The sequence below is a fragment of the Heterodontus francisci genome, chromosome 15 (assembly GCF_036365525.1).
Source record: "Heterodontus francisci isolate sHetFra1 chromosome 15, sHetFra1.hap1, whole genome shotgun sequence".
In the NCBI taxonomy this organism is placed as follows: domain Eukaryota; kingdom Metazoa; phylum Chordata; class Chondrichthyes; order Heterodontiformes; family Heterodontidae; genus Heterodontus; species Heterodontus francisci.
This window is the reverse complement of record NC_090385.1, coordinates 79,284,412-79,296,449: the sequence shown is the minus strand read 5'-3', so window position 1 is coordinate 79,296,449 and position 12,038 is coordinate 79,284,412. Positions and strand designations below refer to the sequence as shown.

At 42.7% G+C, this 12,038-nt stretch overlaps 1 protein-coding gene across 1 annotated transcript in view; it reads left to right on the top strand.

Annotated features, from left to right (window-relative positions):
- LOC137377433 (UAP56-interacting factor-like) overlaps positions 1 to 10,829 on the top strand; it is a 63,347-nt gene extending 52,518 nt beyond the window's left edge. Inside the window, exon 9 of the mRNA XM_068047011.1 lies at positions 10,734 to 10,829. Within this exon, the coding sequence (XP_067903112.1) occupies positions 10,734 to 10,829 (96 nt within the window). The remainder of the gene's footprint in view (positions 1 to 10,733) is intronic.
- The last annotated feature ends 1,209 nt before the right edge of the window (positions 10,830 to 12,038 follow it).

The following is a 12,038-nucleotide window of genomic DNA, read 5'->3' as shown; positions in this document are numbered from 1 at the left end:
GCCGGCACTCCCGCGCCTTCAGATCCCCATCTGGGAAACGAGGTGCCACACTGGTGGGGAGGGGGGAGGAGGTAAGTTTCTCAGTGCGGGTGGAGGGGGAACAGGGTCAAAGTAACATCATTGGATGTAGGGAATGGTGGGTAGGGTTTTAGGTTAAAGTTTATGCACTTTGGGGACAGGGTAGGGGGGAAGGTAAGTGTTTTGGGGGGCAGAGGGCAAGTAATTAATTTTATAGTTATTGGGTGGTGGGAGAGGGGCAAAATAAATGTAATTAATTATTTTTATTACCTGTACCTTTAAATCTTTAAATTTAACAAAGGGCTCAAAGCCTTTTAAAAATGGTGTCAGCGCCAGGGGACAGGCAACTGACACCATTGCCGGGGATGGACAGCTCACCCCCTCCACGTGATCAGGGGGAGACCCACCCCGGCTATTTAAATGAGCCGCTGCGCTTAGGGTCATGGCCATTGTTTTCACATCAGTGGCGGACCTGTGAAATGCAACCCTACTGTGCTTTTAGCGAGTTTCCCATCTCCGGTGAGATTGGGGGTGTGGGGAGAAAATGGCTACAGCGCCAATGGGAAAGTGGCATTGTTGTAGGTGATCAGCCATGATCTAATTGATTGGTGGAGTAGGCTCGATGGAATGAATGGCCTACTCCTGCTCCTATGTTCCCTCTGTTCTTATCTCTAGTTTAATTAAAGGAAGTAAAGGAGCCCCTTAGGTAAGGTGTTGTGAAACTATCTAACCTTTATAGAGAGATCTGTGGTGGGACCTGTGAAAGGATTAAACCACAATCTGTTGCTGAGGAATAATAAGAGAGGGCAACATAGCTAGGGTAATTACCTGGAGTAAGGCAAAGACTGAAAGGCAGAACCGGAGCAAAGGAGCACCAACAATGTAGGCGGCAGTGGCAGGCATTGTGCCATAGAATAACATTTCGTAATCTAAACAAAAGTCGAAGCAATGTCACATGCTCCTGCTGCCGCGGTGCAGCCAAGAAGCATGTGAGGGTCAGATTTTCCCGAATCACAGGATTTGTTACTTCTGTTGGTATTCTTTTCACGGTACAGGGTTGCTTCCAGTTTGAATCTGCACATATAACAAATGTGGAATATCAAAAATGGATAGATCATTTTGCACACAAGTCCTAGAATATCTTTAAAGGACTTTATTTACAAGGATTTCATACAGAATTGGGTAGCTCCGTTTGCCTTTCGAATGCACAGGTAAATATACCTCAACAAGCAGTCTTTTTATTTTGACAGTTGACAGTTAGCAATTAATGACATTTGAAGAGATACAAATGTAACCCACAGTAGCAGCATTTTGTGATGCTGGAAGTTTTTCCAGGCATTTAGTTGCATGTTTTGTTTCACAAATTTTGCTATCCACCTGCACATTAATTAAATGATTCCATGCCTCAATATATTAGAATACCATCAAAACATTGTCTATTCTATATAGAATAATTATTCAAGTTTATTTATGAATGTGATTTTATGAATGTGTGTTCCTAGAGCCCTGGCCACTCGGACACTTCATAAAATAAGTCCTATGTTTTTGTTATTTGTATTTTTTTAGTTAAGGTTGTCTGAATCATACGACATCGGACATCCCTTTATTCACACAGTACTCTTAACTCATGATCAGACTTCTACTGCAGATTTTGCATCTTTCCTCTTATTTCTTCAATGTTTTTGCAGTACTTCCCATCTCCTCTCCCCCCCCCCCCCTCCCACAATATTCATGAAAATGAAAACACATCAAGGAAAATTTGGAAACATTAAACGTCTCAGTAACCACAAAAGTGATTTTCATATGGTATGTTGCTTCCCTAGTGCCAGGGTAAAGGATATCACTGAGCAGGTACAGGACATTCTGCAGTGGGAAGAACAGTCAGATGGCATGGTCCATGTTGGAACCAATGGCATAGGTAGAAAAAGTGTTGAGATCCTTCAGGCAGAGTTTGAGGAGCTAGAAAAAAGATTTTAAAAAAGACCTCAAAAGCAGTAATCTCAGGATGACTCCCAGTGCCAAGTGCTAGTGAATATAGAAACAGGAAGAAAGTGCAGGTAAATGCATATCTGGAGAAGTGATGCAGGAGGAAGGATTTCAGATTCTTGGGGCATTGGGACTGGTTCTGAGGGAAGGGGCACCTGTACAAGATGGATGGGTTGCAGCTGAAAAGAACCAGGACTAATGTCCTCACTGAGATGTTAACTAAGTGTTGGGAGGGTAAAATTCAAAATATCCCAAAAATTACAGAGACCAGATTGAGGAGAATAGCAAAAGTCAAAGTCGAAGGAGGTGTCAAACTGTGATGAACATCAGTCCATAGCGTAACTAATGCGGTTAATGAGTTGCAGTCACAAGTTGCCATGTGGGATTATGACGTGGTTACATTAACAGAGACATGCCTCAAACAAGGCCAAGAATGGGTTCTTAATATTCTTGGTTACCAATAATTCAGGAATAATAGATAAGGAAAAAGAGGAAGGCCATGGCAGTTTTGATTAAGGATGATGTTACAATTCTAAATGGAAAATATATACTAAATGGTTCTAGCACTGAATCTATTTGATGTGAATTAAAGAACAGAGGAGGAGCTGTTACATTGGTGGGAGTTTTTTTATAGAGCTCCAAACAGTGAGAAATTGATAAATTAACAAATTTATTGTATTACAAAAATAGCATTGTAGAATTAGGGACTATAATTACCCTAATATAGACTCAGAAAAACATAGTGCTAAGTGCTTACACTAAAAGAGGAAAGGAAAGTTACAGTTTAGATAGTAATAGATAAAGTAGTAGATAGCACCAAAAAGATTAGCATTCCTGAAAGTTGTTAAATAGCCTGATCCAGATGGAAAGCATCCGAGTTTGCTGAAAGAAGCAAAGGTAGAAATAGCAAATGCATTGGTCACAATATTTCAATCCTCATTGGTTACAGGAATAGTGCTGGTGGATCAGAGTTTGGCTAGTTTTATACCACTATTCAGGAAAGAGAAAAAGGATAAACTAGGAAACTGAAGCCAGAAAGGGGTGCGAAGTTATTGCAAGCCATTATCAGGGATAAAGTAAACTTCCATTTTGATAGGCATGGGTTAATCACTGAGAGCCAGCATGGATTTGTTAAAGGTAAATTGCGTCTGACTAACTTCATTGAATTCTTTGAGTTAACAAAGAAGGTTGATCAAGATAGTACAGTAGATGTTGTACATATGGACCTTTGGAAGGCATTTGATAGAGTGCCACACAGGAGGCTTGATAAGAAGATGGAAGCCCATGTAATTAAGGGGACAGTGGTGATATGGATACTCAATTTGCTCATAAGTGGTGCTGGATGGAGGTTTTTCTGACTGGGAGGTGGTTTTCAGTAGTGTTCCCCAAGGGTCAGTTTTTGGTCCATTACTCTTTTCAATTTTTATAAACAACCTAGACTCGGAAGTAGGAAGCAGCATTATAAAGATTGCAGATGATACGAAACTGGGCACTGTGGTAGATAGTGATGAGAATAATTATAGGCTTCAGGATGACACTTACAGGATGGAGAAATGGACAGAAGCATGATAGATGGAGTTCAATGTGGAGAAGTGTGAAGTGACTTTGGGAGGAATATGAAAAGACAGTATACTATAAATGGCACGATTTTGAAAAGTGTAAATGAACAGAGAGACCTTGATGTCCATATACCCATTAACGGTGGCAGGGCAAGTTGATAAGATGGTTAAAAAAAGCATATTGATTACTTGGGTTTATAAATAGAGGCATAGAATATAAAAGCAAAGAGATCGTGCCTAAACTTTATGAATCACTGGTTAGGCCTCACTAGGAGTATTATGGATAATTCTGTGCATCACACTTCAGAAAAGATGTAAAGACTTTAGAAAGGGTTGTTGTAGCCATAGTCCCAAAGGACCATAGGCATCTCTCCCATTTGAGAGAGACAGTTGATGATGTATAGCTTGAGGGTCACCACTCCACTAGCGTGGGGCAAGGCAAGCAGGCAGGCCTCCATGAGCTATCATAGCCGGTATGGAGATTGAACCCACGCTGTTGGTGTCTTTTTGCATCACATGTTAGCCATCTAGCCAACTGAGGTAACTGACCCCCCCCCCCCCCCCCCCCCACCTTAGAAAGGGTACAAAGGAGGTATACCAGGATGTTACCAGGGATGAGGAACTTCAGTTATGAGTAATTGGAAAAATAGAATTGTTTTCCTTGAACAGAGGTGATCTAATAGAGGTTTTCAAGATGATAGGTTTTAACAGAGTAGATAGAAAAATCGATTCCATCTGACAAATAAGTCAATAACCAGAGGTCATTGACTTAAAATCATTGGCAATAGATCTGGAAGAGAGATTTTTCAGGGATCTAGAATGCTCTATCTGAAAATGTGATTGAAGCTGATTCTATAAATTATTTTAAAAGGGAGTTGGGACAGATATTTGAGGAGGAGGAACTTAGAGTTACAGACAAGAAGTTGGGGTGTGGGATTAAGCAAAACTGTGCTTTCAAAGAGGTAGCACAGGCACAAGGGGCTGAATGGCCTCCTTCTAAGTTTCTTTGATTCTATTGTCATGGTCCTGTAGTTCTTTGTTCCGAAATATGCCTTTTGCCTTTAAGGCTTGTAAAGGATCAGTATTGCCTTAAGAACCAGCATGCCTCAGGAGTTATAGGAAGGTGCATTTTCGTTGCCTTAGAAACAGGCATTTGGAGACCAATTCAAAGGGTGCATTCTCATTACTCTAGATACAGCCATTGGGAGTGAGTCTGATGCGATACATTTGTTACAATTCAGTTTTTGAACTGGCTTTGAGTTGAAGACAGTTTGTTCTAACAGAACACAGACAGAGACACACAGACACAGAGGACACAGATAGCTGTGGTGTTCAGACAACTGAAAAAGAACTCGCAACCATTTAAACTGAAGGCATAGGATTTTAGTCTGTTTTATTATTATCTCTCAAAATTCTAAGAAAAAGTCAAGCCAAAACAGAGATCTCTGGTTAATAGATGGTGCAATTTGGCTGAGTCTTTCTTTAATTTGGAAAGTTTTAAATGATATGTTAGGCGACGGGATTTAATTATCAGTGCGTCTCTCCCACCACAATCAGAGTCGAATATTTTGATTGGGGACTTTGACTGGAGCGGTCGGTCGGAACACTATGAATAAGTTATGTTGATATAGACAGTGCATAAAGTGGATCTGTTCCCGCTGGTTGAAACAGTGATAACACATTAAGTACAAGTGCTGCTTGCACAGATGCTGCCATGCATTGAATATTGTTAGGCTGTTGAGACCTAGCTTAATCCCTTTGAGGATGCATGCATTCAACCCATTCTATTTCCAATCCTCTACTATTACAATTTTAAAATCGCTGCAACTTGAAAATGAGACACTGGGCACAATTATACCCTCATGAATTACCATATCAAACATTCCACACTAAGGTTGCCTATTCATGCATTTCATCACATCAGAATTTCAAATTGATAACCTACAATCTCGAGCTGCCATGCTTAGTTGTTGTCCTATAAAATATCAAGATCTCTAGCTATGAGATGCACCATGTTGCCCTTTATACTATAGTAAAGGTAGCTGCAAGTGACAGTGTTTCTTCTTCATAACTGTCATCCTATTCTTCCACTTCTTGTTCTTTCACCAGACCAATTTGCAGTTCTTGGGTACCTGAAAGGAGAGAGGCACAAGGGCAGAATTGTGGTGAGGGTGGGTGGTGTGTGAAAAGCATGAGGTGCATTTACACCATCTTCAGCTTTTAAATCAGAAGAGATTATTGATGAGGTGGAAGTGGGATGTGGAAAGAAGGTTTAGGTATGAAGACATCGTCATCTTCAATGATTTCAGCCCTACCACTGGCCACAGCCTCAGTCATGGCCATGCCAATGATGGCAACCACCATTTCCTCTGTCAGAGTGAGGACATGCAGTGTTGCCTGTACCCCACTTGTTAGGTGCTGTTGCTTCTGGTTGTGCGCCATCTTGTCCTGCAACAGAGAGGGAAGAGTATTAGTGAGTGTGGTGCAATATGTTTGGGTGAATAGCTGGCAGTGTATGTCAGCTGTGAGATGTGGATGTAGGCCTGCAGCAGTGCTATGACTGTGAGGGTGAGCTGAAGCTATGAATCTTAGATATGAGTTGTGATTGATAGAAATTGTTGGTAGGTGAGTGATGAAAGTGTGATGCAATGTGCAGCCTGTGAGGCTTGTGGTGCAGTTGCTAGGATATGGCATTTTAAAGATGCATTCGCTGACCTAGACCACTTGTGTAAGGTCATTGAACTTTTCTGTACTGCATCCAGGTCTTGAGGGCGAGACTCCTGACATTGACCTGCACAGCTATCTTGTCTCACTGCCTTCGCAAAGTCTGTCTGGAGGACTTCCTGGTCCCCTGCGAATAGATGACATCTTTTCTCCTCTGCTCCATCTTGACCAACCCTTCCAACGTAGCAATGGAAAACCTTGAAGCCTGGTATCTGCCATGTTGTGTCATTCTTCTGTCTTTCCCAGGTCAGAATCAGTTGTAGAATGACTTCCAGCCACAGTGCACTTCTGCTTTAAGTAATGCAGGCTAGATTTAACTCGTGCTAGCCTGTCACAATTTGGAGCTCCCTGCTCAGGTGTGCAGCCACTCAACAGCACATTACAATCAACTAAATTAGCAGACAGCACAAGTTTGCTTGCTGCCTCCATCAGAAGCAACAAGCGTGGAGTAATCCTGCATCGCGATCCACAGACCCTGGGCCCTGTCCAATTTTTCAGCCTATTTTGGATTGTACCATTATGGTCCAATATCTAACTATGGGATAGCATAACCAATGGGGTAACAATGGGACCCTCCTGTGCTTCCAACTGGATATTTGTGCACCTTTCCGTTGTTTTCTAAAGGAGACTGAGAAAACATTTGGTAGGGCAAGGCTGGATATGAATGATTTAATTTCTTAGAAAGTGAGTGAACCTGTAGAGCAACAATTAGGATCAGACTCATTCAATTCAATCAGTACAACTTGTCTTTGTGTAATCATACAAAATAATAAACCCTTTTATACTCCCTCACAGTGAATTGTATTTCTTGGCACTTATGCAAGGATCATGCATGCTAATGTTCTCCAATGATGGAATTTTTGGGGAGGGCATCTAATTTGCACCCATACTATTGCCATCACATTTCAGGCACCCATCTGTTCAAGACCAACAAGAAACCTAGCCTCTAACTGTTAGTTTTGGGGATGTGGGGGTGGGGGTGCTGATGTTAGACCCCCAGAAACACACATAGGTCACATCCAAAAAGGTCTCTTCGTAAGTGGCAGGGAGTGTCTTCACCTTTCAGAGCTCTTCAGGTGCACTTCCACCTTTCAAAAAGTCAGCATGCCTCTCCTCGCTCAGCCTATTGACCTTCAAAGTTGCTGGATCCCAGCAGAGCTCGTGGACATTCCAGCAGACTTCCATCAATCTTACAGTGGGAGTCCACCAAAATGGCCAAGGAATTTTGACCTATCTTTTCTCCAGTACATCATCTATCACTCCTCATTAAGTTTGCCTTTATGAACTGGAAGCTCAGTAGTAAATGCAAAGTTTTGTTTTGTTTAGTGCATGCTACAGCTGGACAAACAAAGTATTTATACTGATTGAGTGACAATTTAGATACCAGTGAAGTGTGGCAGCATTATTACAGGTGTCTTATGATTAGCTGCTGCTCCAACTGTTTAATTTGTATCTCACAAAATTAGTGGCAGGAAAATTGTGTCCAGCATTTTGATTGGCAGACATCAAATCTACAAAAAAAGGGTAAAATACCATTTCTTCTTCAAAAGCTAAAATATCCCCTTTTATGTTCTGCCTCCATGATAATCACTTCCTAGCTTCGTTTGGCCTTGAATATCTATAGCTTGTAGTAGGAGCTGGCCCTTCACACCTGTTCTGCCATTCTGTTGGGTCATGGCTGATCTGTACCTCAGCTCCCTTTATCTGTCTTTTTTCCATGTCCCTCCATACCCTTTCTTAACCAATATCTATCAATCACAGGATTGAAAATTTCACTTGACCCTGCAATCAAAACCTATTCAGGGAGAACGTTCCAGATTTCCACTACACTTTGTGTGGAAAAAATGCTTCCTTACTACTCTTGACTGGTGTATCTCTAATTTGAAAATTAATGCCCCTTGTTCTGAATTGCCCCACCAGAGGAAATAGTTTCTCAATATCTACCTTATCAAATAACTTTCAATTTTAAGAACCTTGATTAGATTACCGCTCAACCTTCTAAACTCATGGGACTATAAATTAAGTTTATGTGACCTATTTTTATTTTATTCGTTCATGGGATGTGGGCATCACTGGCTGGGCCAGCATTTATTGTCCATCCCTAATTGTCCCTGAGATGGTGATAGTGAGCTGCCTTCTTGAACCGCTGCAGTCCATGTGGGGTAGGTACACCCACAGTGCTGTTAGGAAGGGAGTTCCAGGATTTTGACCCAGCGACACTGAAGGAATGACGATATAGTTCCAAGTCAGGATGGTGTGTGACTTGGAGGGGAGCGTGCAGCTGGTGGTGTTCCCATGTATTTGCTGGCCTTGTCCTTCTAGTTGGTAGAGGTCGTGGGTTTGGAAGGTGCTATCGAAGGAGCCTTGGAGTGTTGCTGCAGTGCATCTTATAGATGGTACACACTGCTGCCACTGTGCTTCGGTGGTGGAGGGAGTGAATGTTTGTGGATGGTGTGCCAATCAAGTGGGATACTTTGTCCTGGATGGTGTCGAGCTTCTTGAGTGTTGTTGGAGCTGCACCCATCCAGGCAAGTGGAGAGTATTGTATCACACTCCTGACTTGTGCCTTGTAGATGGTGGACAGGCTTTGGGGAGTCAGGAGGTGAGTTACTTGTCACAGGATTTCTAGCTTCTGACCTGCATTGTAGCCACGGTTTTTATATGACCACTCCAGTTCAGTTTCTGGTCAGTGGTAACCCACCCCCCACCAGGATGATGATAGTGGGCGATTCAGCGATGGTAATGCCATTGAATGTCAAGGAGAGATGGTTAGATTCTCCCTTGTTAGAGATGGTCATTGCCTGGCACTTGTGTGGCGCAAATGTTGCTTGCCACTCATCAGCCCAAGCCTGGATATTGTCCAGGTCTTGCTGCATTTCTACATGGACTGCTTCAGTATCTGAGGAGTCACGAATGGTGCTGAACATTGTGCAATCATCTGCGAACATCCCCACTTATGACCTTATGATTGAAGGAAGGTCATTGGATGAAGCAGCTGAAGATGGTTGGGCCTAGGACCCTACCCTGAGGAACTCCTGCAGTGATGTCCTGGAGCTGAGATGATTGACCTCCCACAACCACAACCATCTTCCTTTGTGCTAGGTATGACTCCAACCAACGAAGCGTTTCCCCCCTGATTCCCATTGACTCCAGTTTTGCTGTGCCTCCTTGATGCCATACTCAGTCAAATGCTGCCTTGATGTCAAGGGCAGTCACTCTCACCTCACCTCTGGAGTTCAGCTCTTTTGTCCATGTTTGGACCAAGGCTGTAATGAGGTCAGGAGCTGAGTGGCCCTTGCAGAACCCAAATTGAGCGTCAGTGAGCAGGTTATGGCTAAACATTTGCTGTTTGATAGCACTGTTGATGACACCTTCCATCACTTTACTGATGATTGCGAGTAGACTGATGGGATGGTAATTGGCCGGGTTGGATTTGTCCTGCTTTTTGTGTAAAGGACATATCTGGCAATTTTCCACATTGCTGAGTAGATGCCAGTGTTGTAGCTGTACTGGAACAGCTTGGCTAGGGGTGCGGCAGGTTCGGGAGCACAGGTCTTCAATATTATTGCTGGAATTGTTCTTATAATTTAACCACTTAAGGCTTAAAGCTGCACTGTACCAGCTTCAATAACATTACAGCCTTCCTGAGATGCAGAGCACAAACTGAACACAGTACTTAAGATGGGGTGTGACCAAGGCTCTGTGCAACTGAATCATCGCTTCCTGGCTTTTCTTTTCCAATTCACTTGAAAGGCCAACATTATATTAGCTTTTTTGATTGTTTTTTGTAGCTGTACACTAATTTTTGGTGAGTAGTGTACATGGACATCTAAATCACTGTAGCTCCCGGTCTCTTTCCATTAATAAAATATTCTAATTTCTCTTTTTTGGATCCAGAGTGAATGACTTCATACCTTCCCACATTGAACTCCATCTGCTACCATAGTTTTGTCACTTAGTCTGCCTATATCCCTTTCTAACTTCTTGCTCACATTTACACAATTTCCTCTCCCCTAACTTAGTGTCATCTGCAAACTTAGCTAGACAACTCTCTATTCCTTTGTCCAAGCTGTCAAAAAAATATATAGTACAAACCTGAGGCTGCCGTAGAAATCACTTGTCACATCCCATCAGAGAATGTTCCCTTTATCCCTACTCTCTGTCTTCCTAAAGAATTACCAATCTATGTCACAAGGTTACCTCCAATTCCATGCATTCCAATTCCTTTCGTTTTTGATAATCTCTTATGCAGAATGTTATCAAATGCTTTCTGAAAGTCCATATAGCCACATCTGTAGATACTTTCCTAAGTACCAATCACCTCAAAAATTCAACTCAGTTATTCAACTCTGACCTACCCTTCAAAAATCCATGCTGACTCTCTTTGAAAAGTTCATACTTGTCCAATCAGTTTATTTAATTCTAACAGAATGTGCTTTATTGCAGACAAATGTGACACTGAATGACCGTTTCTCTTCCATGAAGATTCGTCAGTGCACTGCAGCATCAAGAAGAGGAGACAGAACTGTTACTCTGGGCTAATGTTTGCCTTAGTTGCCTTGTTTATAGTTTTCAGTGCAAATATATAAAAAGGGACACATTTTATTTATTATTAGCGATGCTTTCAAATAGACCATTTAAAGTGCAAATATAGTATTTCATTTCAAATGCTCTCAGTGCACATTGCTTTCATTTTATTAAACAAATGTGCAGTCCACTCCTGTTAATTCAAAGTCATTTTTGCTCATTATTTTGAATTATCTAGTTGTTTGAATTAAGCAATTTAAATAAACCAGCATAAGAATGTTTACTTGAAAAAAAATGAACAGATAATTCAAATTGAAGTAAGAGATAAAACATATCTTGAAGTGAAAGATAGAGAGCGTGGATTTGTAATTGTTATCTGTGAGACTGGCCCGTAAAACAGGGAGTTTGAGCTCTGTGTTAATGGTGAGTGGATACCCAGCTATAATGTGCATTTGAGAACCAAACAATAAAGGTTTTACAGTATAGCAAGAGGTCTGGTACAAAGAGAAAGTTTTGTAGGGTCATTTATTAATGGCTGAGCCTCAGTCGATATGTTACATCACAGGCCGTGGAGTATCATGGCGGTGGGGTGGGATGGGGGGAACCGGCCTTCCTGCCCAGAGGCCATTTGAGGCCCTTAAGTAGCCTATTAATGGTCAATTAAGGGCCTCTTCCCACCATAGCTGGGATCTTAGCAGTCGTGGGGAGGGGCCTCTGCCACGCAGGGAGAACGCCTTGTAAAACGAGGTGCCCTCCCTGCGGGCTTAAGGGGTGGTGTCCCTGCTCCGTGGGCAATTTGTGGCCCGCGGAGGACCTCCACTGGGAACAACTTTAGCCACCAGGACCCCCTCCCCTTGGACTGAACGACCACCATCTGGCCTTCTGGTCTGGCCCCAGTGACCCTGCCTCATCTTCGTCTGTTCCAGGTTTCCACTGCTGGGCTTGGGTCCGAGGCCTCTACAGTATCCGCAGTGGCCACTGTTCCCGGTAGCGCTGTTGAGCTGCCGGCCCTCTGATTGGCCAGCAGCTCTTGGAGGCGGGATCCTGATCCCTCTAAAGTCTTTAAAGGGATGGGGTTTACGCCTCCTAAAACTTTGAATCAAAAAGACAGGAGGATTGCTCCAGGGGGTGGGGGGCAGGAAAAGGCAGAGGCGAGGTTCCCCCCACCTTTTTGGCCTGGCTTCCAGGAGCTCCGCCTCCAACACAAAATCCAGCCCAAAGAGT